Source organism: Leptodactylus fuscus, chromosome 2 (genome assembly GCF_031893055.1).
Source record: "Leptodactylus fuscus isolate aLepFus1 chromosome 2, aLepFus1.hap2, whole genome shotgun sequence".
In the NCBI taxonomy this organism is placed as follows: Eukaryota; Metazoa; Chordata; class Amphibia; order Anura; family Leptodactylidae; genus Leptodactylus; species Leptodactylus fuscus.
In genome coordinates, this window is record NC_134266.1 from 21,385,548 (window position 1) to 21,411,337 (window position 25,790).

The 25,790-nt window shown below is 42.0% G+C and overlaps 1 protein-coding gene across 1 annotated transcript in view; it reads left to right on the plus strand.

Moving 5' to 3' along the window:
• The window catches only part of SCAF4 (SR-related CTD associated factor 4), a 79,535-nt gene that overhangs the window by 8,695 nt on the left and 45,050 nt on the right, over window positions 1–25,790 (plus strand). Inside the window, exons 2-15 of the mRNA XM_075263442.1 lie at window positions 7,026–7,109; window positions 10,689–10,733; window positions 14,693–14,854; window positions 17,358–17,493; window positions 18,044–18,186; window positions 20,661–20,807; window positions 20,890–20,987; window positions 21,252–21,372; window positions 21,467–21,637; window positions 22,357–22,436; window positions 23,312–23,502; window positions 24,088–24,188; window positions 24,301–24,414; window positions 25,552–25,708. Of these exons, the coding sequence (XP_075119543.1) occupies window positions 7,026–7,109; window positions 10,689–10,733; window positions 14,693–14,854; window positions 17,358–17,493; window positions 18,044–18,186; window positions 20,661–20,807; window positions 20,890–20,987; window positions 21,252–21,372; window positions 21,467–21,637; window positions 22,357–22,436; window positions 23,312–23,502; window positions 24,088–24,188; window positions 24,301–24,414; window positions 25,552–25,708 (1,750 nt within the window). The remainder of the gene's footprint in view (window positions 1–7,025; window positions 7,110–10,688; window positions 10,734–14,692; window positions 14,855–17,357; window positions 17,494–18,043; window positions 18,187–20,660; window positions 20,808–20,889; window positions 20,988–21,251; window positions 21,373–21,466; window positions 21,638–22,356; window positions 22,437–23,311; window positions 23,503–24,087; window positions 24,189–24,300; window positions 24,415–25,551; window positions 25,709–25,790) is intronic.

A 25,790-nucleotide genomic window follows, 5' to 3' on the forward strand; every position in this document is an offset into this window, starting at 1 on the left:
GCGGTCAAACTTGTAGGCCTCGGGCAGAGCTGACTGCGCATGCCCACAGGCCGCAAGAAAATGGTTGCTTACTTACTGTGTAAGCGTCCATTTTTCTTGTGGCTGCGGGCATGCACAGTCGGCTCTGCCCGAGGCCTACAAGTTTGACCGCTTGTTCCCGGAAGAGGCACTTGACACTACCGTTATTACCGTATTTTTCGGACTATAAGACGCACTTTTTTTCCCCAAAATTTTTGGGGAAAAGAAGGGTGCGTCTTATAGTCTGAAGGTGGCGCCTGGCATCCGCTGTAATAGAGAGGCGGAAGCCGGCAAGTGATAGACGCCATTACAGGTGCCGGGGCCTGAGACATCGCTGCGATCCTCTGCCCTACATGAAGCCAGCAGCAGCGGGAGGAGTGATGCTTAGATCCTCCATCCCCCCCTGCCGCTGGCTTCATGCAGGGCAGGGCAGCGATGTCTCAGGCCCCGGTGTCTCTCCCTCCCCGGCATCCGCCTCTCTAGTACAGCGGATGCCGGGTCAGTATCCGTGGCCCCTTCTCCCCCGTACCTGTGACGTTGCAGGCCGGCTCCTGCGCGGCGATATCGCAGGAGCCGACCTGTTCGGGTGACAGCCGGGAGCCTAATGAGGCTCCCGGGCCTGTCACTGCTGTATTAGTATTGCGGCTGGTCTCTATGACCAGCCGTAATACTAATAGACAGAATGTCCCATAGACGGCAATACACTTGTATTGCCGTCTATGGGACTTGCGATCAAGTGACCGCAGGTTCAAGCCCCCGGGGGGGAATAAAATAGTTTAAAAAAAAAAAAAAAAAAAGCTTTAAAAATTATGAAATAAATAAAAGTTCTAAATCACCTCCTGTTTTTTTTTCAATACAAGGTGATCTAAGCAATAGATATTCCCCAAAATGGTATAACTAAAAAGTACATCTGGCCCCGCAAAAAAAAACGCCCTATACATCCCCGTACAGCTGCAGGGTCACCTGTCAATGTGGCCTTGCAGCTGTTGCAAAACTACAACTCCCATATATTAAATATTTTACCAGTTTTTGCTTCAAAATTTTTTTTCCCTATTTTCCTCCTCTAAAACCTAGGTGCGTCTTATAGTCCGAAAAATACGGTAATTTTTTTGCTGTCACGGAATGAAAGCAACGGGCATTAAATGACAGATGCAAACAGAGCTCCCTCCAGCAGGTGTCTGTCTGCTCTCACCCCAATGTAAACAAAAAACGATGGAAGCTATTTTTTTTTTTTCCATGAAAAAAGTAAAAAATACAATGGATGAAAAATGTGTGCATGCTTGACTTTTTCTTCCTGCACAAAAGTAAACCTACATGATGGAAAATGGTGTCCATCGTTTGTTTTTTTAACACTAGATTTAATTGGAATGGACACAGCTGAAGGGCGCTCTGTCTGTGTCCGTTTACTTTGATGCATTTAATGCCTGTTGCTGTCATCCATCAACATTGGTATTGTGAACATGCCCTTTAGGATCAAAGTGATTTTGGTAAGGGCCAAATAGTGATGACAGGTATCATCAGGTATGTATTGGATAGCACTTAACAAATGCAGTTCAGGGATAGGTAGGTCATGAACCAGTATTGGCCACTCCAGGCTTATTAATGTGCACAGAGAGCAAAAGTTATAGCCGATAGAAAGGTGTCAGAACACACAGTGCATCAGATTGCTATGTAGCTGCTGACTGGTCAGCGGGCCAATGCTGATCCCTGTCGTATCACTTACAGCACCTACTTTATATTGGTCATGTAAGCATGAGAATTGCACCATGGAGCAGTGAAGGAGGCTTGTTCTGATGATTTATTTTACATATATGAGTGGCAGTCGGTATATGCATCACATCTGGGAATAAGATTTGCTAAGGAAATTTGGTGGCAGCAGTGGTATTCTCTGGCTAATGTTCTACTTGAAAATTAGTGATGTTTCAACTTGCCTAAATATTGTTGCAGACTAAGTTGACCCCTGCTTGGCAACAAAATCCAATTACGACCAGGAACTGTGTAGTCTGTAGGCCGACCACCAACTCCTGTTTTTTCCACAGTACAACTTCATAAATGGCCGATGTTCATGGTCATTTTATTTTAAAGCTGAAACCGATCACTTTTTTTTTTTTTTTTTTTTTGACTCCAGCCCTGCTTATTACAGGAGCCTCTTTCAGTCAGCTAATGCATTAAACTGCTCTGCAAAAATTATTTAGGAGTAGTTTTTGTATTAAATTACAACTGCCTGTAGAAGTCTAAGGAGAGGGGAGGAGGGATCTGAAGCCAAGTGAGAAACAGAAACACAAGTCCTTTATTCACATTAATACTGTTCATTGTTAGAGATGAGCAAGTACTATACGAAACGGTCGTTTCGAATAGCACTCACACATAATGAATGGAAGCGACCGGCCTCTTAACCTCCTGCGTGCCGGCTGCGTCCATTTATTCCTATGGGTGCGTGCTATTAGAAACAGGAGTTTCGATTAGTACTCGCTCATCTCTATTCATTGTCAATAAAGTCTATGAAGCCAATTCTTCACCTCTGCTTTGGCTTTCCATTGTGTGGGAGTCAAAGGGACTGAAAATGAAGAGAAATTGAGGCAGCGGTCTGCCTCAATACCTCTTTATTTTTTGTTGTGTGAATGGCTCCTAAGAGAGCAGAATATGTACGATATAGTCAGCATATCCTGAAACGTCGGCCTAAAGTCTTTAATAATTAAGATCAATTATTAGATCAGTCGCTGTTCTACATGTTCTTATTGATGCACACAATTGATCTTTTTTGAAACTATTAAAGCTCTCTGCATGGTCTTCCTGTGCAGTCTGTTCGCTGAATGTTTAAGGCTATGTTGACATCTGGGCATGGGTCTCATTTTTTTTGCGTCTGCGGGGGGATCCAAAGGATGAGCCGAACTGCTAAAACATTTGTTACCAACAGGCAACAGTGATCCCCCGTAGGCGATAATGGGGTTTGCAGGATGTTCACCGTTTTTATAATGAAACCAGCAGAGAGAAAAGTCGTTTGTACAGGACTTTCCTCTCTGCAGATTTCTTGTGGTTTCTGCGGTGGACCTTGAGCACAGTTGTAAATTTGGCACAAACCTTCATATGTGTCCTATCAGTTTTTCCACAGCTTATTTTGCGTTCCTGTCTGAGGCAGGGGGTGTATACAATGCAGAGCATATTGCCCTCTCCCTTTATACATTGTACAGTGAGTGTATAGCGGTATATAAACATTACCAAAAGCTGTGATGGCTCAGTTTTGTGGGACTCCTGGGTATCTTAAGGAAAAGCCTTAAATACTGATGGTATCCCTGGATAGAATAATAATTAGTGTCATATGAAAGCTGAAAATCTCATAGCTTAAAAAAAAACCTCATAGTTTAAAATGTAATTTGGCATTACATTGTGTGATTGTGATGACTATTGAGTTTGTGTTATTATAGTATAGTGGGTAACGTGACAAAATAACAATGCTGCACTTATTGGACCAACCACCAGTAAAATAACGTGCTCTAGAGTCTATGTATATCAAAAAATATATACATACTTTTAATGTTGAAGTAATATTAAAAATAAAAAGTCAGTCTCACAATGGAGACAAATGTCCAGTCAATAGTCATATTATCAATAGATAGACTTGCAGACCCCTTCATGCAAAGTATCGTGTTAATCCAAAAATAAGACCTACCTCAAAAATAAGCCCTAGCGTGATTTTTTTGGAGTTTTGGAGAATGCTTGAAATATAAGCCCTACCCTGAAAATAAGCCCTAGCTTCAGTCCATTTAAAAGTGTCCAGACAGCTATACATGTAAAAAAAAGTAAATAGAATACAGCAGAACGATACAGGAGACCCTTCATCAAGGAAAGCAGAGACCCTCAAAAGAATTGCACCCCCAAGAGAATCACACTGACTTTAAGGGAGCTATCTGCACAAGCTAGCACTAGTGAAAGAGTTCTCCATAACAATAAGGGTCGACTACTGGTAGTACTGGTTTCTCACACACAGATTGGGTAGTCCTGCTGGCATGACAACATTGTGGCTGCCTCCGGTCACCCGGGGGAGCTAACTGCTACACTTGGCAGCAGTGGAACAATACCACAATGGCAAGGGGCCTGAGACAGGAGTGCCACAGATCTGTGTGTGAGAACCCAACATTAGCACTTACCAAATCTAAATTGTTTTGGATGTGAGAGGATCCGGTGAGTGGATTGTTTTTCATGGGGGAAAAAAAAATAACAACCCTTGAAAATAATCCCTAACCTATCTTTCAGGGCAAAAAAATAAGACCCTGTATTATTTTCGGCGAAAAATGGTATGTATCTAGGGTTGCAAGATAAAGGGTAATATATATATAAAAAAAGTGACTTTAAAATACATACTTTAAAATACATGCCTTTAACACAGACGCTTTGTATGGTGTCCATTTAGTTGCATGCTTGAGCAGAACTGCTTTCACGGACTCCTAAGGTGCGGAGTAATTACGTTATCTACTGTGATATAATGAAGTACATGCTGCTGTATTACGTGCATGTATTGGCAGGAACAGCACATGGATGATATTGTGTATTTCCATGGACCCACTGATTCTCTTCACTGAGCTCTTCTTTCCTGAATTAGAGAAGCTTAGGCCCAGTTCACACCCTGCTTGTGGAACCCCTGAATGGAAACCTATTCGCACAAAAAAGCTGTTACGTAACGAAACCCGCTGACCTCATACACTGTAATGGTGTCCGTGTGGTTTCTACACAAAAGATATGGAGAGAAAAGTGCCGCTTGCAGGACAATCGTCTCTGCATATTTCATGCGCATAGGGGATTGGAATGGCTAAAAACCACAGATGTGAACCGGGCCTTAGCTGTTGCTGACTGAGCCCGGCCTCCTCTGTGCCATGCGGTATGCTGAAATCTCTTCCTGAATTGTCAGTAATATGGCTTCAGCTCCAATCTCCATCCTAACTTGTGAGAAGCTGCAGATGTTTCAGCCATGAGTCCGACCATTTAAAATTTTACACGGCGTTTGGGCCAGGCCAGTAATTTTCTGGATAGTTGCCTAGACTTTGTAAAGATGGGTTTGCAGCAATAGATCTATGACTGATCAGACACATCTTGGAACGCTTTTACACATACAGGAGTTGGTCAGATATTTGTCCGGTTAGATTAATATGGAGATAAATATGTGTAAATGGGCAATTGATGTGACAGACAGGATTGTGATGTCAGTCAGGGCCAATATTGAGCAGAGTCTGAATGTATTACTGATTCCATCTCTGGCTTCAAAATTTGCAAAAAATATTTTACAAAATTATTGGGATTTGTTTCATGTTCACTTTCATAGAAAGCCTCTCACTGGCTTTTGTTGTGTATTAGAGAAGCTTTACTGCCTTTGACTAACCATGGCTGTCAGCCATTTATGAAGGAGTCGGAGTCTGGCATTGACAATGATTTTATTGTGGAAACTGTATCTGAAAGACAACTTTTGTTTTAGGAGAATCCTAATGGAGCATGAGAATTGGTTTTGTCTTAACAAAATGTGTAAACAGTCAACATCAACTGTAAAATGTGTGTGTAAGCCTATTAAAGGAATACTCCCATCTCTGTAGCTTACTGTCCATAGAATATTCCATAACTACCTGTTAAATCCGTGTACCAGCTCTTGGACCTGCTTATATCTTGAACAGTCTGTGTCTGCAAGTGAATGGAGAGGGGCCAAGTATGCATGTCTTTTCATTTACTTGTACTGGGTTTTGTGAAACGGCCAAGCTGGCATCTTCAGGTGTTTCCATAATTCCTGTACCAATGGATAGTGAATAGCCACTCCCCTTTCACTTGCAGATAAAGATGGGGGTTCCTCTCTTGATAGATAAAGGTCCCAGAGATGTATTTATTAACCATCCCATGGATATCAAATAGCCAGAAATGCTGAGAATATTGCTTTAAGACTTGAATGGGTTTTCTGGGGCAGAATATATATATATATATATATATATATATATATATATATATATATATATATATCCCTCATAAGAAAAGTCTGTTAGAGCTAGTAATGGGTTAATAAGTACACCTATATACCTTTAGCAGTGTTTAGCTTGACTTCTGGGTGTCTCTGGTTGCTGCTGCATTCTCTGCATTTGTTTCCATGGTGTAACTTCCTGCTGCGCAGCTTCCTGTGTAGCTGCTTCACTAGTTCCCTCTCATTTCGTTACACTCCGCCTCCATGTCTCATATTCCGCCCATTACTAGCCCAAGTCTTAGATAGCTATCTATGACTACTTGGTATTCTGCTCTGTAGATGCTCAGTGATGTGTGATTCTTAGGAGGTGCTAAAGTCTATTGTTTAAGTTTAAGAGTTTAAATTGTTAAAGGCAGTCTGTCAGCAGAATGTAGCATATTGACTCGTCCCCACAGATAGGGCAGAGTTACCTGAATCTAACTGTTCTCCCCTTGTGATGTGTTCTCTGTTGCAGAGATATAATATATATATATATATATATATATATATATATATATATATATATAATCTGCCACGCCCTCATTGCACCAAAGAGCTCATTTGCATATTTAAAAAAAATTCTCTGACATGGAGTCACTGATTCCCAAGAGGGAAGACTGTTTGTTTGTTTTAGGCCCGGTTCACATCTGTGTTTGGGCCATTCCGTTCCCCTTATCTGCATGAGATATGCAGAGAGCAAAGTCCTGCAAGCGTCACTTCGTTCTCTGCATTTTTCGTGTGGAAACCACACGGACCTTTTATAGTCTATGGGGTCTGTGTGGATTCCTTAAGTAACTGCTTTTTAATGTGGATAGGTTTCCGTTAGGAGGGGGTCTCCAAGCAGACTTCCCAAACAGAAACCCGAACGCAGATGTGAATTGTGCCTTAGTTGGCCCTTGCATATTTGTCTCTTGCAATTGTACACCTGGGTTCTGATGTCTCTCCCTTTTAATTCTGATAACATAATTGGGGTTTTCTTGCCCTATTAAACTTTCACTTTTGTTCTAACCTGTTCCATTATTTTTCTTTCTAGCTCTTTTCGCTCATGGATATGAAGCCTCCAATTTCTCGAGCGAAAATGATTCTAATAACTAAAGCAGCAATTAAAGCCATTAAGGTAAGGACATAGTAAACTATTCTGTAAATGTTTGGAAATGTAAATGAAATTGCTGTGATAAATTATTTGCAGCACCTCAGTTGCATAGACGGTGCGTCCCAGCCACATCTGTCATGAGCTACTTCCCATGTTGCATTTGACAGTAATATTCCATTTAAAGTTATAGGAACAGTTCAGATTCAGCTTGGCAATGTATGAGCGCATGTTAGTAAAGTTAAAGAGTGAGAGCTGACTATATACAAAGACAGAAATTAGCATCTCACCATGTTCTTCAATACCATGCATAGCGGGACTTGACACGTTAAGCAATTTCTTCTGAACACTGGAGACATTCTCAGAGATCATTGTTTTCAGTTGCTTGCTTTAGAACAGTTGTCCCCAACCTTTTTTCCACCAGGGACCAGTTTCAGCAAGACAATTTTTCTATGGCCCGGTGGGGGTGCAGAAGGGGTGTGGTTGGGGGGCAGGGTTAAGCATGGGGATTTAAAAAAACAAAGCGGTTTCGCCGTGGGGACCATAAAACATTCACGGGTGGAAACTTTGCAAACTCCTTCAAATGAATGGGTTTAAAAAGTGACTGCCGATTTGCGTCTCCTGTCCAGTTTCTCCGACAGAAGACAGAAACTTGAAAGCAGAGACCGGGCACAGGTGTGAACCAGCCCTCATGCCACTGGGTCCATACTTTTATCCTCAGTTGTGAATGAAAAGTATGGTTATGTACATTACAGCTTATACAGCTTAGTAACTCCATGTGCCTCATAGTAATAGCAGTTAACCTCATCATGTCCCTCACATTAACCCCTATGTGCTTAACATAAGGGTTACTGATATGTGAGACATATGGAGGTAATAATTATCATCATCATTGAGATCCTTTATTAGTTCCTGCATGTCTCACATATTAGTAACCATTATGTGAAGCACTCAGGGGTTAATGTGAGGGACATGATGGGGTTAATTGCTATTAATGTGAAGCACATGTAGTTACTAAATCTAGTTTAATAACCCCAAATTCCTGTCATTAATAGAAGTAGCCTCCCCCCAGTAGGCACCTGGTGGTTTTTCACTTTCACTTTGCTCTACGGAGCTCTTCCCCTCCTCCTGGGGGAGACTTTGCAGGATGCAGACGGCAGGAGCTGAACTGTAGCAGCAGCAAGGCTTCACACGGCCCCGCACCCATTGCTGAGCTGGAGACTGAAGGAGGCAGGGCTATATACAGCAGCTCACAGAGCCTTCCCCGGAGTCTGCTTGCACGGCCGCTGCGCAGCTAGAAATAACTACAAAGCCCAGCGGCCGCTGCACAGCAATTGCCTGGTTTGTCCCCCCCCAACGCCGGCCCTGCGGACCGGTGCAACATGCCCCGCGGCCTGGTACTGTTCCACGGACCGGCAGTTGCCTGCTTTAGAAGGCCAACCACATCTTCCCATACACTCGACCCTTTCCTTTATAATACATGAATTCTTTCTCATTACATTGGTTCTCCCACGGAGGATATTGGGGAAAATTTACTAACCTGTCTACAGCAGTTTTCTGTCATAAATGGGTGGGAATGTAGCATTGTTTTCTTTGTGCCAAAGATGCCTCACATTGTTCATTCTGGGCCTTGTTTCTACTTTTTCGAAAAGTGAGTCGACTTCAGGGCACATTCCTTGGCCCCATAAATATAGAATAACTCTCATACCACAAAGCTGATGTGAGTCATACCTGAAATGTTACACCAGTTTCTGACTGGCATAGATTTCAATTAGATAATACTTGTCTATGGACGAGCACTGTGAACAGAGGGAGGCGTTCCTCCCCGCTCACACTGTACAGCACGATAGGTGCTGCTATGGAGAAGGATTTACCTAACTCACTGTCAGGAAAGCCCTTCTGACTGTAAAGAGCTGTGGTACCGGGACCGATAGCTCTTTACCCGGGGCACAATTGGGAAGGCCGACAGTGCACTGAATTCAGCGCACTGTCGGCTTTCCAGCAGTATATAGAACTGCCTGTGCCCCAAACCATGAAAGGTCCTCTTTAAAGGGGATTTCATTCTTATAAGGAGGGGCTTAGTCAGTGATGCTCAAAAGGTGGATTCACCAGTGACATTGACACCTACTCCATATGACCAACAGGAAAGATAAAAAATAAACATGAAATATTTTTTCCTAATTTTTCTTGTCTAAACATGGGGTGCGTCTTGTAAAATATAGTAAATACTGAACATATTGAGCTCAGACTTTCACCTGATGTCGGACCCTGGTGAGTGCACCTTTGTTAAAAGTAGTTTTATCCCTGGTCAAGGTCAACAATATCAGCTGTGAACAGAGGCTGGAATTATAGAGTCACCATAGTCAGAAGCAGACTTTGTATAGTGGTTGTTCCTGATGTACTGCAGCTTAGTTACCAATTAAGTGAACGAGAGGTGATGTGTTGTGCTTCAAGCACCGCTACAACACCCTGTGTTTCTGGATACATCCAATACATAGTCTTGGTAGCATCTGAGAACAGGTGGTCAGTGAGACCCCCCACTGATGTTAGAGAACCTTTCACGTCCGCTGGCTCCAGCAGTGGTATATACCACTAGAAAGCATTGTGTGCTGAATTTGGCGCACTGCCTAGCTTTGCTGGCATGCGTCCGGGTACTGGAGATATCTGCCGTTAGTTTTGGCACTAATATCCCTTTGACATCAGAAGGGCGGGCTGTACTGCTCAGTCTCAGTCCCCTCTGACAGTACAAGGCTATTGAAGAGTACTCTCGGGGGCATTCCTTACTTCCCAGCTAGACTGTAAGGCCCACCTTTCTGACAGTGGAGAAATATTGGGGCTGAAACTAACGGCACCGATATCTCCAGTACCAGGGGGCATACCGGTAGAGCTGACAGTGTGCTGGAATCTGTGTAATGTCAGATTTCTAGCTGTATATAATACCGCCGGTGCCAGAGGACGTCCTATTTAAATGGGAGTTCTCATGTGTTTTCTGTGGCCATGCATATGCTGCTCTTTATTCTCTTCAATGGAAGTGCAGGAAATAGTCAAGCAAGTGATCTTAAGGGCAGTGATAAATCCTGAGTCCACGCTATCACACAGAGGTCTAAATGTGCTTGAAACATCTAAACTTGGCTGTTTTAGTCCCTTAGATGCCAAATTCAATAGTGAACACAGGGTCTCATGAGGGAGGAGACTGAGGGTTGGGGCTCTTGGCTGGTAGGTCAATGTCTGAAAAGCGCTGCGGAATATGATGGCGCTTTACAAGTAAGACTAATAATTGGTGCTCCTGTGACACTATCTTGGGATTCTGGTCGGTCACGATGACAGCTGGGGATTAAAGAGCTCCCCATGTGGGTCATAGTTATGTGTGATTGTATGATGTGATTCTCTGTCATTCTACCATTAGTGAGCTGTAACACGCTGGAATACTAAAGCTGGACTTGCACTTTAGATAGCTGTCATGCCTGGGCAATAAAATGAAAAAAGTTGTGCATTTATGAACATGGCCTTAGTGATTACATTATCTTTCCTGTCACATGTTCTGTCATACTATCACCTAATGCAATGTTCTTCAACATGTTCTTATTTTATATCTTTTCTCAACAGCTTTACAAACATGTCGTCCAGATTGTAGAAAAATTCATCAAAAAGGTAAACTATTTTTTTTAGTGATTTGTTTCACCTTTTATTCCTTATTCCAAAAAATAGATTGTGTAGTGAGGACTGCAAATTGTTTCCTAAATGCAGACCTTAGGGTGCATTCACACTGAGTAAACGCTAGCTTATTTTGTAGAGTAAAATTACACTTGTAAATTTTGCTATCCCATTGACTTCAATGATATTTTTTTACAAGTGTAAAAATACGCCTGTAAAAAATACGCCTGTAAAAATACGCCTGTAAAATGTCATTGAAGTCAATGGGATAGCAAAATTTACAAGTGTAATTTTACTCTACAGAATAAGCTAGCGTTTACTCAGTGTGAATGCACCCTTAGGCTGTGGCTGCTAAAAATCCGCACATCAATTGTCATAAGTTATCAGCACTTGAACCTGCAAAACAAGGCGGTGTTACTGTGTATACTGTAAAAGGGATACAACTAGATATTGGATTAATTGGCCGCTTGTTATGTTTTTTTTTCTTTTTCTATTGTTAATCTCTTATGAAAAGTAATAAAAATTATTATTTTTGGATATAGATAGATACAACTGAGGATGGCAAAAATTAGACATCCTTTGACTACTTCTTAGTTTACTTGTAATATGTGAAATTAACGTCAAGTAGCCAAAAAGTTTGCACAATATACATCACAACGTCAACAGAAGTAATGACATTGCTTTCCTAGTTTACTGCACAACTGGGTCAGTCACTGCCATAAGGCTACATGGGCATGACCATGTGCAGTTTATGGGTCAGTAAAAACTGCAATGATGACTCACATATTGGTATCCATGTCTCATCCGTGGTTTTGACTGACTCATGTCACTCTGCTAGCTTGCACAGGCTTTGGGCTTGTATGGTACTGCTGGCAGTAACAGCCTGTTACCATACAGGACCAAAACCTGTGCTAGCAGAAACAGGCTATTACTACCAGCACAGGCTTCAGGCCTGTATGGTAATGGTAGCACAGGCTTTGGGCCTATATGGTAATGTCCCAGACCACGTGACATCTGGGACATTACCATACAGGCCCAAAGCCTGCTAGGATTAACATCGGATCCCTGAGAAGTGAGTAACAGTGTTTATTATGTTCCCTCACCTCCCCTGGGGCTCTGATTATTATACTCGGGGATCTGAAAAGACCCCTGAGTATAATAATAGTTCATTGGTGTGCAACTGTAGGGCATAATAGAGCTTGAAGGGTCCACTATGGACCTTGTAACCTCTATTATGCCCCACAGCGGCCCCCCTGCAACCTCTATTATGTCCCACAATCTATTGTGCCACAATATAGGCTGCAGGGGGGGCCGCTGTGGGACACACACACACACACACACACACACACACACACACACACACACACACACACACACACACACACACACACACACACACACACACACACACACAGTATATTAGCGGCTCGCCATGTTTTTTATGTTCTGCAGGCGGCTCATGTCACGTCATCCGCTCAATTTCTCACTGATGTGATTACAACACTCAGCCTCTCCAACTGTTCCATATGTGGATCCAAATCTATATGTTCTTATATATGTGTAGCTAAAGGTCTATAGCTTTACAGCTGTTGTGGTACTATATATCGCAGCGTGCCCAGTCATCGCACTGCATTTCCCCCCCTAGGCTTATACTCGAGTCCAATAAATTTTACCATTTTTTTGTGGTAAAATTAGGGGCCTCTGCTTATATTCGAGTATATATGGTAGTTATAAAATGTATGGATAAAAAGTAAGATGGGGAATGGGCACATGAGGCTGCAGAGTATCAAAGCACTTGCATAGTGCACCAACCCGTAATATCAAACAATATTAACTACATAACGGCTGTGCTAAGCACATGTGTATAATAGTGCACGGGTGGACCAAATGTATCTCAGATATTAATACATCCGCAGTTACCTTCCCCAACTCACATTTCACCCACACACTTCTTGTGGACGTGCTTCTTAGCGTTTATATGAGTATAACTGAGCTGTCATTTCAGCCATGATAATGGGCTTTTGAGTAAGTGCTGTAGTCCTTTATGGTTTCAAACTTAGAGGCTTTCCGGGTAAAAAAAAAAAAAAAAAAAAAAAAAAGTTCTGTTAGTGATAATGGGTTAATAAGGGCACCCCAAATACCTTTAGCTGTATTTTGAGTGATTTCTGTGTTTGTCTGAGAGCTTACTGATGCATTAGCTATCTCTCTGTCACTACCTCCCCTTCCTTCTCTCTCTAGCTATCCTGCCCACTACTAGCCCTTCCGAACTAACTTGGCTAGCCCCATCATATTTGCTGATCTTCCTTCCAGACTTCCTCCTGTGAAATGGTTCCTCCCTCTTTTCTGAAGGAGGGAGGAGCTGTCCCCACAGGTGAAAGCCTGGAAGGAAGAGATGCAAGTATTGTGAGGCCCAGGTGTATGGGTAAATATACATTTTTGATAAATGTGATTTAGAAAGTAGTCCGTCTTAGCTGGAAAAGTTGAGCTAGAATACCCAAACTGTTACTGGTATGCCTAGTGCAGGAAATTCACAGATTGGTTAGCAGCTCTTCTTCCAACGATAGGTACAAGATTCAGAATATACTTTTCCTTGAAGTATAAACCACAGGCAAATGGGGAAGACTTAGTTTCATTTCTTGCCCAGGAACCAATTACACCAATGCTTATATTTCTTATAGTTCTCCTGCAAAATAAATGCTGCTCTGTGATTGGTTGAGGTGGATAAGAAAATGTTGGTTTTAGACACTTTTCATAATGTGTCCCATCGGGTACATTTGCTCAGTGCCAAATGCTGTCTCCAGCTGCAAATGTCACCTATGGCCATTGACCTATTTATAACACTTAGGATCCTCTGGCTTCATTCAGTGCCTGAAGCAGGACGTTGTGTTCTCTAAAACATGGCATTACTTCATGGCAGTGAACTGAATAAAATGCTGTGAAGAATAAGTAGATGAACCTATTGTCCGATCTTCCTGGAAAAGTTTCTAGTGCAGGGTCTGAGGGGAGCGTTGTCTGTACTCCTTGGATTCCTGTGTCATGTGAGGTCCTTTCAGACCCTGCACTAGGCTTGATACCCTACAAACTTTCTATTTACACAGTTCTCCTTTATAGTGGTGATTTAGAGATGAGCAAACACTATTTGAAACAGCCGTTTTGAATAGCACACTCCCATAGAAATGAATGGAAGAGTCCGGCATGCAGACTTTGCCAGCGGCCGGCCACTTAACCCCCCGCATGCCGGCTACGTCCATTCATTTCTATGGGAGTGTGCTATTCGAAACGGCTGTTTCGAATAGTGTTTGCGCATCTCTAGTGGTGATCCCTTGTGAGACATTTAGGTCATATCCACAACATCCTATCCTATTCTACTAATATTATAAATGTGAAACATGTACATACAGCTTGGGTATCCTATGCATATGCAGCGATGTAGCAGAGCTGAGACGCGGGAGCAGGCTGATCGATCTGTGGCAAATTTCTGCAACATCCTTTCAGCCATTTCCAACAAAGAAGCTGCTCAGACACTGACATAAGAACACCCCTCTAATCCAAATGGCCAGATGTAGCAGAGCTTAGGCAGCGCTGTAGCACAGCTGAGTACACTCCCCATATGCAGAGATGTACATACAACTGAGTATGCTGCGCATATGCAGCGATGTAGCAGAGACGCAGGCAGATGCTAGTTTGTCATAAATTGCCTGGAGGATGGTGTTCAAGCCAGAATACCCAACTGTATTGGGGGATTCCGAGGTACTTTAACCCTCCTGCTTGACTGAGGGTTTGGGCATGCTTTCTCCATTGTTAAATAATGACATTTGTGGGACTTGGACCTTTATAACATATACTGTCAATGTGCCATATGAACAATCTGATACCAGGGACTGGTGTGTAACCCTGTATTCTGTATGTCCGGACATCATTAACTTTTTTTTTTTAATTTTTTATCCTCTCTACAGTGTAAACCAGAATATAAAGTACCAGGGTTATATGTCATTGATTCAATTGTTCGTCAGTCTCGCCATCAGTTTGGAATAGACAAAGATGTATTTGGCCCAAGATTCACTAAGAACCTAACAGCAACCTTCCAGTGTTTGTATCTGTGTCCAACGGAAGATAAGGTAGTACATGCACATCTTGGCCTCTGTGCAGGAGTTAAAAGTGATATTGCCCCTCCTGTAGCCTTATGTTTTATGTCTTAGTGCCTAAATGTCATTTATATATCATCATTTTCCTCTTTTAGAATCAGTAACACTGTGCCATAAATTTATTGTTCAGGTGGTGGTGGTGGGGGATTTCTTCAACACACGTCGTCATACATTTGTGATGATCACACATTACTGCTATGGCCTGGTTCACATCTATGCACAGGTTTCCCTTTGGGGTGTCCGCTTGGGGACTCCTCCAACGGAAACCTATTCTGCATAAAAATCAGTGGACCCCATAGACTATAATGGGGTCCGCATAGTTTCTGTTTGGTTTCTGCTTGAAAAAGGCAGAAAATGCAGAGAGGGGAACGGAATCGGCGTACTGAACAGCAAGCACAGATGTGAACCGAGAATATAGCTTCATTTCCATGCAACAGTCAATAAGCTACTGCTGTTGTAACTGTTTAGATGGCGTGTTGTCCTGATGGATGCCATGACAGCCAGTGACAGAGCCCATTAGTTTCTGTCTGTAGAATACTGACAAGCAGACACATTATACTGCATCGTACAAATTCTGTGTGATATGTAAGCTTTGTGTTCTAAATCAATAAAACTAACCACAATCCAACACTTTTGAAGGGATTCTACCATTAAAACTTTTTTTTTTTCTCGTTGCCACGTCGGAATAGCCTTAATAAAGGCTATTCTTCTCCTACCTTTAGATGTCTTCTTCGCCCCGCCGTTTGGTTAAAATTCTGTTTTTTTGTTGGTATGCAAATGAGTTCTCTCGCAGCACTGGGGCAGGCCTCAGTGCTCAAACAGTGCTCTAACAGTGCTCTAGTGAGCTCAGTGCTCTAGCGACGCCTCCATCTTCTTCTGGAACATCCTCTTCATGCATTTTCTTCCGGCGCTGGGGTCAAACTTGTACGCCTGCGCAGTCAGCTCTGCCATCGGGCCTCAGGCAGAGCCGAATGCACGTGCCGGCGGCCATGTTTCTGTGGCCGTTTACGTGAGCATGCACATTATGCTCCTGTAGTTCAACAGAGTACAGAGTTTTATATTTAATTTTTACTAATTCATACTGGGAAACTATCTCTTTATCCTGCATTGGGAACACTATAGAGAAAAGAATATGGCCAACTTTTTTTTTTTACCCCACCTCCTAAAACCTGGAATAAAAACTTAGCAAAGTTTGTATATGCCATTTGCACTAAAGTGGCATGAACTAAAGCATGTTCTAAAAAAGTAAAATGGCACAGCTTTATTTACAGTAAAAATACAACAATAATGGCTATATAACATTTTGGTACCATTGTAATTATGACCCCCAAAATAAAGTTATCACTTTAAACCACACAGTGAATCATGCAAAGACTTTCCATACAGTTTTTATTCTTTAAGTTAGATGTAAGATGGGGCTACTGAAAAGTACAAAAAAAAAAACCCTTCACATTATATCAAACTAGGCCTAATTCTTGAGACCTTTCATGTCTAACCTAGGCGGTGTGATATATTGTGCTCTGTCAGCTTTCTAGTGGTATATAACATGACCAGTGTTAGAGGACAGAGGGCCTTTTTAAGAGGCTTAAAATGTTTATAAAAAAAAATTTGGCACTTTGGGCTAATGTGTTTTGCCTGGGCACTTCTTAATTAATGAGTATTTTTCACCACCCCAAGGCTGTGCAGTTTTCTGCACCGTGTTATAGGCGCTGCTGCACAGACTCTGGGGCACTTTGAAACTTGTCTCGAGCCCCCCCCTCGTTGCGGAGTTCTGAACCCCATTCTTATTAGCACCCTGTATGTTAATTAAGCCCTTCACTGACAGTAGGGCATTTCTGACAGTGAAGGGAACAGCGACGTCATTCTGACACGGTCCAATTAACAGAGGACAATGTCAGAGCAGCTTCAGCAGCGTGATCTCGCGACTTCTCTCTTTACAGGACTGAGAAGAAGAGTCAGAGGAGCGATTCACTGTAGCGATGTCACTGACATCGCTCCTCCAGCTCTTCTTCTCAGTCCTGTAAAGAGGGAAGTGTGTGATCTCGCGAGAAGTCTGCTGAAGCTGCTCTGACATTGTCCTCTGCTAATTGGTTAGTGTCAGAATGATGTCACTGTTCCCTTCACTGTCAGAAACGCTCTACTGACAGTGAAGGGTTTAACTAACATACAGGGTGCCAAAAATAACAGGGTTCAGAACTCTGCAGCGAGGGGGGCTGGAGACAAAATTCAAAGTGCCCCAGAGTCTGTGGTGCAGAAACTGCTCAGGCTTGGGTGGTGAAAGGTCCTCTTTAATACGTGATCAAAGATTTTATTTTATTTTCTATCAAGTCTAATAGGCCCTTACTGTACCCCTAGATGACTCTGATAGTGTCTAGGTTCCAGTCTCCTTGACTTTTTTTTTTTTTTTTAAATAAATTCATAGATATTACTGAATTGTACACAGCTAACTTTTTCTCTCCCACTTTTTTGTATTAAGAGTAAGATTGTTCGGGTGTTGAACTTGTGGCAAAAAAATGGAGTCTTCAAAATTGAGATCATTCAACCATTACTGGATATGGCTGCAGGTGCTGCTCCTGCTGAGTTATTGGCTGATAGTTCTGCTAATGAAGAAGGTAGGACCTTTGTGGTATGGTTAGATTATTCAGTAAATCGCTTGTTTTAAGCTTCTCCTAGACATAGTAATTTGTGCCACGTTGCAAAGCCCTACAGTTATGTGCTTTGTCTCTCCAAGCTATGGCCTAGTACAGCGCTGTTCTCGGGGAGATAAACTACTGCCAGCTTATTGCCCTCTCCCTAATAGTGCTGAGTATAGATGGGGAAAGGGGGAAATAGCTATTGGACAAGCCCGCAGTCAGCTGCTGAAGTTTTATGGCTATCGGTGCAAGATGTGACTTGTAAATGGATGTCCTGGCAAGCAAAGATTCAAAGTGTAGTGTTAAAATTGCTCAAACAAGGGTTGGGAAATTATTGGAATTAATTTGCTATTTCAAAGAAGTTTAATTCTAATAATCCCGGTGCCAGCTCATTTAATTTTTAATTTCCTTAAGAAAAAAATAAGAACATTGAGTTTAAAATCGAGAATTGCACATTATTTTGAAAAAAAAAAAAAGACAAAAAACTTTATGCAAAGTCACTAATACTATGCAACGTATTTTCTTACAGGAGCTTCTCCTCCTCCAACATTGCCTTCAGACCCTCAAGAAGAGGCCCCTAGCTCTGTCCCTGCTGTGTCTGTTCCTCAAATGCCCAATCCGGACGCTTTTGCTGCTGTAGCTCAGTTGTTTCAAAGCAGCCAAGGGCAACAGGTAAGTCTTTTCCTCTTTAAGACTGAGGCCCCACGTTACGGAAATTCAGCTTCTTTTGTTGCAGATTTTGCTGCGCTTTTTTGAGCCAAAGTCAAGAATGGCTACAAAAGGAATGGGAAATATACGGGAAGTTCTTATACTTCTATCTTCTCCTCAATCCACTCCTGGCTTTGGCTCAACAAACCGCAGCAAAATCTGCAACAAAAAAGTTGATTTTCTGCGATGTGGGGCCTCAACCTAAATCCTCACCTTTTGGTTATTTGGTCAGAAGGGGTAATGTGTGTCATTATGAAGAGACAGTAGATGGATTTATAAGACCATGCACTGCCTAGTTCCATAAGCGTCTATAAGTAGACTCTGTTCTTATACACAGCATCACACAGATTATTCCAGTTCATTTTTACTGATGACTTCAATATAGGATAGATCACTATTAAAATATCAGTGGATCTGTGACCCAGGACCCCCTCAGATCAGCTGCCTGATGGGTCTTTAAACATGGCTGTTTGAAGTTCTAAATGAAGTCTCCAAATGTTATGTAGTAAAATGTTTTGCACAGTTGCACTAAGGACTGACGATTAATACTAAAATAACCAAGGGAAACAGTCAATCTGGATAACCAAGGTGATTTTGTGCATATTGGTCAGTGCTTTCCTGCAGTTTCTTTTTGATTGAAAACGTCCAAACTGGAACTGCTTTTATTCTTTGCGGCCTCTTCAGGTGAGAATGTAATTAGCAAGTGTCCAGTGGCGTAACTAGGAATGGCGGGGCCCTGAGATCAAGGAGGGATACAAACATAAAAAAAAAATCCTATCTCCCGTTCCACTGCAGTATTCGATGGTGTCGGCCATCTTTAATGGTGTACTGAAGTCACATGACCCAGGACACTGGTCCGGGTCATGTGACGTCAGCGACGTCACATAACTAGGCCCGGAGCATGAAAAGGTAAGTAACTCGTTTTTTAAGTTCCTTTACCTTTCCAGGGCCTCCAATCATTGTACTGTGGGAAGGGGGGGGTCTGAAAAGACCCCCCGAGTATAATGAATAGTGCTTGTGGGGCCCACGGCGTAACTTACTGATCCCAGCTCCTGCCAGGATCGGTATGGTATGTAAATAGGGCTCGTTACTGGCTGGAGTAACTCCAGCCAGTAATGGCGTATTAAGAAAAGAAAAAAAAAACGCAGGGGTAACGGCGGTTGCCAGACCCCTAATGTTTCGGGCCCTGTGGCAGCTGCTACCCTGGTAGTTACGCCACTGCAAGTGTCCATGGGAGGGGAGCAAACATTAAAAAAAAAAAAAAAAAAAAGTGATACTTCCCGTGGGCTCTGACACTGTTTTTCAACCTCTTTAGGCCTATCCTGGTCTCCTGAATGATGTCACGTGACCACTGAGGCCCAATTGCATGCCAGTACAGTTGATTGCAAGGTCTCATTACAATGGGCAAAATGAGCAATAGCTTGCCGTTGTGCCCCCGGCTACAAACCATTTCGCCATTACTATATTCCGTCCCTTTTGGCTTGGCCTAAATCGGCATTAATCTGTAATTGAGTAAAAACACTCAATTTATTATGATTTTGAGTTAGGCCCGAATTGCCAGCACGTCACACTGTCTTTAAAGCGCATTTTATTTGTGGATATTGTCATTTGACTTTTTGTCCGTGTTTGGAAAAGGGATCTCGTATTATTGTTTTGGGTTTACGAAAGAAACTAAGAAGGAGCTGATACTTGGAGACAATATAATCAGGTGGAGATTAACCAGATGGTCATCTAAGGGTGTGTTCACATAAAGGAATATTGGAGACGATTTTGAGGCGGCTTCCGTCTCTGTTCCATATTCTCCTATTATATTCAGTGGAGACAGTGACTGCTGCTGTTTCACAGCGTCCTGCTCTAACTTGCCACAGTTTCTTTCGTTCAATGACTACGGAAACCTCATGACTGACTGGCCCCGTTGTATTTGAGGCTACTCTGCATGTAAACTTGTGAAGCTTTCCACAATGGTTTCTACAGGGCTGATATTCAGGGAAGAATCTGAGGTGAGACTGCTCAAAGTCCTTTCTAGATTCCTCCATGTGAACAGGCCTTAGTGGTGTCATGGACATGCATATATGGTAGATTGTGGGGGGAGGGTTAGTGAAGAATGTATTGTGTACAAGTTATAGTAAATTATATTGATGACATTTTCTGAAATTGGCAACTTATTACATCGATACCTGTTAGGGCCGGTTCACATTAGCGCTTGCCTCCTGTCCGGAAGGAGTCCGCAGGAGGAACCCCCCCATAACATATAATGGGGTCCGTGTGCTTTCCGCGCACTGCCTGCACGAATTATTCATGTGGGCAGTGCGCGGTGGGAGGCAAGTGCTAATGTGAACCGGCCCTTAGTCTGAACTTAGGTCTAGATGTATTCAGGTATTCATTTAGGACATTTTAGAGATAACTTGTAATCTTTTGTACTTTTCGCCTGTATAAAGCTTCAGCAGATTCTACAGACTTTTCAGCAGCCTCCTAAACCCCAATCTCCAGCTGTGGATGAAAACGTTTATGCTCAAGTACAAGCAATCGCTTCTCAAATGAATCCATCACATACGGCAGAGAGGAAGACGACTGCTTTTGACAAGGTGACTCTTGGTATAAGTATCCGTACAGCAGAGCTGACACTCGTTCTCGTAAGCAATCTGTTCATAAGTGTTTTCCTTTCAGTTACTTGACAGATTTGATTACGATGATGAGCCTGAAGCGGTCGATGAGACCAAGAAAGAGACATCCAGCCCTTCTACCTCACCTCCGCAACCACCTTTGTGAGTTCAGAGTATTAACCTAAATCTAATAAATTAGTTGTAAAACAATTATATGTCACTGCAAATAGCTCTTAAGAGTGTGGGAGGGGATTTTGTTTTTGTATGTTGAGCAATGGGAGTCGCCGTGTCTTCAGAGAACATAAGCTTCTTCACAACGTCATCACATGGTCTTTGTGCCTTATGCACATGGTTTGGCAGCATTGTGTATATGATATATAGTTTCAGGATTGCTGATGTCTCTTGTACTCTGTCATCACAATTTAGTCAGCTTCCTGGAGAGGCCATGCAGGCCCCTGCATCATTTTCGCAAATACCAAACCTGGATCAATTTCAAGGACTTCAGTCACGGATGATGGGAATGCCTCAGGATTCTCTACTTAGTCAGGTATGTTCACTAGACTAGTAGCCTTCTCTTTAATATGGGACTCGTTTTCTTTCCTTCAGCTTGACTTAGATATTTAACTTTTTTTTTTCCCTAGACCCCAGTACCCCCAGGTCCAGCGACTGCACAGATGTTTGGCTTTAGCATGGTACCAGGTCAGACTTACCCTACCATGGTTCCTCCAGTAGTTTCCCAGGCATCTACTCCGTCCTTTATACCAGCTTTCTCAGCTCAACAGAATGATGTACAGATGAAAGATTCTCAGACGGTAAATCTGATCACTATTGTCCAGGCTTGTTTCATTGTAAGATGTCTTAAATTACAAAGGTCTTTCCAGTTGCTCAGTTTCTATTTACCAGCACCTTTTTGCTTGACAGATCCCCTTCTCCGACTTTATGTAAAGTTTTAGGCATAGTAGTCAATTTTTGCCAGTAAATCTGTTCACTACATTACTCTAAGACTTTGTTCCGGGTACACGCGTCACTTGTTGGTGATCATCTTTCAATCACATATTTTAGCTTGGTTTGTCACTAAAAGCATAGGTTTAAAGTCCACACGTATGCATATAAGAAAAAAAAGTAGCTGAAGACTTGAGCTTACCACATATATTGAAGTACTTCGGGGTGCTAAACCAGGCCTCCGGACTGAAGAGGAAAATCAGCAGTGTGAAAGAAGAAAAAGATAGTCCGTGACGCACCGAATCTTCTAAAACTTGAAAATCTTTAATTCATCTTAGATTAAAATACAAAGTCCAAACAAAAAAGTGCAATAGTAGGAAAAACATATATGGTGAATAGGGATAAAATTATCGTTGTCTCGTTTCGGGGTAAATACGCCACTTAGTCATAGCCACTCGCTATGAAGTTTTAGAAGATTCGGTGCGTTGCAAACCATCTTTTTCTTCTTTCACATAAGTTTAAAGTATGTCTCATAACTTTATCAAGTGAATACTCAAGCTGTTTTTTTTTTTTTTTCCCCTCCCCTTAGGACATTCCTATGGAAGTAGAAGAACCCAGTGTCCAAGAATCCAAGCGACATATGAGCGATCGCCAAAAGTCTGCATCCAGGTATGTAATGTTTATTGAATGCATATGTACATGTATTTTGTAAGGGATGACACATTTGCATTCTTGGTTCTGAAAAGTTCATGTCTTACTGCGGTCATGTGTCACTTTGCTCCCAGTAGTCTGTGTTACATCACATAGCAATTTTGTCACGCATACATTTTAGTCACACTAAACTGCTTGCACGACAAGACTTCCAGTTTTTCTTCTCTCAATCTATTTTTCTTTACCCATTTTGGCTTCAATTACTATTGTTTCGCCACTATCCTGTGCAGCTGAGCAAAAAAGATTCCGCCCCACCACTTGGCTGAGCATTGATGTTGAGGTGTTCTCCAACAGGAGTGTGTGTCCCCTGTCCCCCCTGTACTCTCTGCAGGATTTCTTTAAGCTATTTTAGGAACATGTAGAAAATTTTTCATATCATCGAACAGGATGAACACGACTACCCCTGTTTTACTTGTGTTACTCAACAATTGCACAAGAGAATAGGCTGGACACTGATTTTATTCATTTTTTTTTATATGCTTGAAAACCATATACTTTGTATTTTTGCGTGGCCAGAGCATTTGTCACACATTCTTTGCATGTGGCTTTCAGCATTTAAGTGTCATGTTCATCTTGGGAAATCGCTCCTGAGATGGGAAGAATGGTTCCTTGGTTCCGACCTTCTAGGCCAGGACTTATAGTGAGGAATGGGAGCATCAGAAGCCGCATAGATGGAAGTTATAAGAGCAGCATTGCTCGCTTGTTGGTAATCACGTCTGTTTGTAGATATCAGGACAAGGGGCAGGACATGGTTTTGCAGAAATGGAAATAACTCTTTAATGTTACATTTCATTATCAGAAGTAATAAGGACATGTATGTATTTTGTTTCTAGATCACCCAAAAGACGGAGATCCCGTTCTGGTTCTCGTTCTCGTCGTTCTAGACATAGAAGGTCACGGTCTCGGTCTCGTGACAGACGGCGCCACTCGCCAAAGTCTCGCTCACAAGAAAAACGTGATCGTGAAAAAGAACGAGAGCGCAGAATGAAAGGACTTCCCCCTATTAAATCGGAGGCTGTCAGTGGTGAGTTTGTGGAGCTCTTTTGGGAGATAGTGTCCTAGATTGATCAGATTGCGTTGCACTTATGGTTGTGTCCCAGGCAGTTATGCTTTGTAGAAACTGACCTATATTTACCCTGTTCTGTGCAAAAAGTCTGACCATCCATTTAATTTTGCTTCTGAGGCCCGGTTCATATCTGCAATTGGGCCATTCTGTTCCCCTCTCCGCATGAAAAATGTAGCACTTTTCTCTCTGCATTTTTCGTTTGGAAACCACACTGACCCCTTTACAGTTTATGGGGTCCGGTGGTTTCCTAAGGTAACGTTTTTTTTTTTTTGTTTTTTTTAATGCAGATTAGGTTTCTGTTCGGGGGGTCCCCAAGCGAACTTCCCGAACGGAAACCCAAATGTAGATGTGAACCAGGCCTAAGTTTACCATTCTGAAATTTTGGATTGGAAAGGCAGGAATAAGAGGGGTGTGTTATGTCCTGTAATACTTACTATGCACTTAGTACTACAAATAGTTCAGCGCTATTGGGGCATATACTTTCATTTAGAGCTGAAGGTTTAGTTTTCAATGTCTTCCACATTCACGTTTCACGCTCTTCAGTTTGCAGTACTACACTATGGGTTGGACAACTAGACAAAAGAACTACTCAACAAGATGTCGGCAGCCTCTTGGAAGAGTTTGGACCTATTGAATCCATCAATGTAAGTGTATATATTTTCTAGTTAATTTTCTATAAGTTAAGGTTGCCTCATGTCAATATTTTGTCATCAAGCTATCGTGGCAATTACAGAGTATGTAACCCTTTCTCTGCAGATGATCCCTCCACGAGGCTGTGCTTACATTGTTATGGTACACAGGTTGGACGCATATCGTGCTTTACAGAAACTGAGCAGAGGAAGTTTCAAAGTTAACCAGAAAGCAATAAAGGTATGTGATATCTTCCACTCCAATATATAATGTGTGTGTATATAATGAATCCATTTATTTCACCACCTCTTTTTGGTTAATAGAATTGCATACAAAAAATAATCTGCAGTTGTGTGAACCCTAGCATTATTAGTGTGTCCTAGCAGTCTAGATGAGTGTCCAGCACATATGACAGACCTATTTCCTACATATGACTGAGTATTAGGATTATATTTCAGTAAACTGGGAACAGCCATGGCAAATTACATTGGAAAATACGCAAATAATATTTGTTGCTATACTTGATGCTGTGCAGTAAAATTTATTTCATTCTGTTCTGTGTAAATCTAAAAAAGTTATAAGTTGAACATTGACTGTTGCACTTGGACAGGTTTGTAAGCACAGACACTAACCAAGTATAAAGTGTAACTAAGCTTTCAAACAACTTGATTTACTGGCAAATTTTGCAATCTAGTTTAACAGATTTGGTTCCTTTCCATGAAATCCTAAGCCAAAGTCCACATTTTGTTCACTTCGAATTTTCGACATCCCTGAGCAGCAGTTACTCCGCCTGTCCACTATGCAGTGCACAAGAGCTGTCTGATCTGCCTCTGAGCACTGTGTAGTATGGAGATCGGACGCAGCCCTGAACAGCTTATCTGTTCTGCGTCCAACTATCATCCCCCCACGGATTAGATTGTGGCCTGTCCGCAGGATAAAAAAAAATATGTATTAGTTAGACATCTTTGCAATGAAATCAAGTTTTAGATTTATGTAGTAATAAAAATACTGGGCAAAATGAAGAATGAAAAGGTAAACTGAGCTCCAGTATCTAAGAAAGACCTAACTGAACTGAGGCGGGTGCAGAGGAATCGACCCAGCTAAATAAGAGGATGGATTAGACTAAAAAGATAAGGTTATTGAACTCAGGGTTATTAAACTTGGTAAAAAGTGACCAAATTATGTTCAGTATAGAGAGATTTCTCATTTCTTTACATGTAGGTCTGTAAGAGGATATCCCCTAGCTTTAGAGGAAAGTTTCTGTGTTGTCAGACTACTTTACAGTAAGAGCGTCACAACTATGGGAGGATGTTGTTGTGCTTGATACTACGTTATAGGCATAGAGGTGTCATTTATTTTTCTGAACTTGTCTTTTAGATTGCATGGGCATTGAACAAGGGAATTAAAGCTGAATATAAGCAGTATTGGGATGTTGAAATAGGGGTTACTTATATACCATGGAGTAAAATCAAACCTGATGATCTTGAGGCCCTCTGCGAAGGAGGAATGTTGGACAATGATACACTTTCTGCAGGTAAATTACATATTTAGCACTGAATGGTTTTGGGGCTTTATTTAGATTATTCTTTTTGAGTTAACTTTTTTTTCTTTTTTTC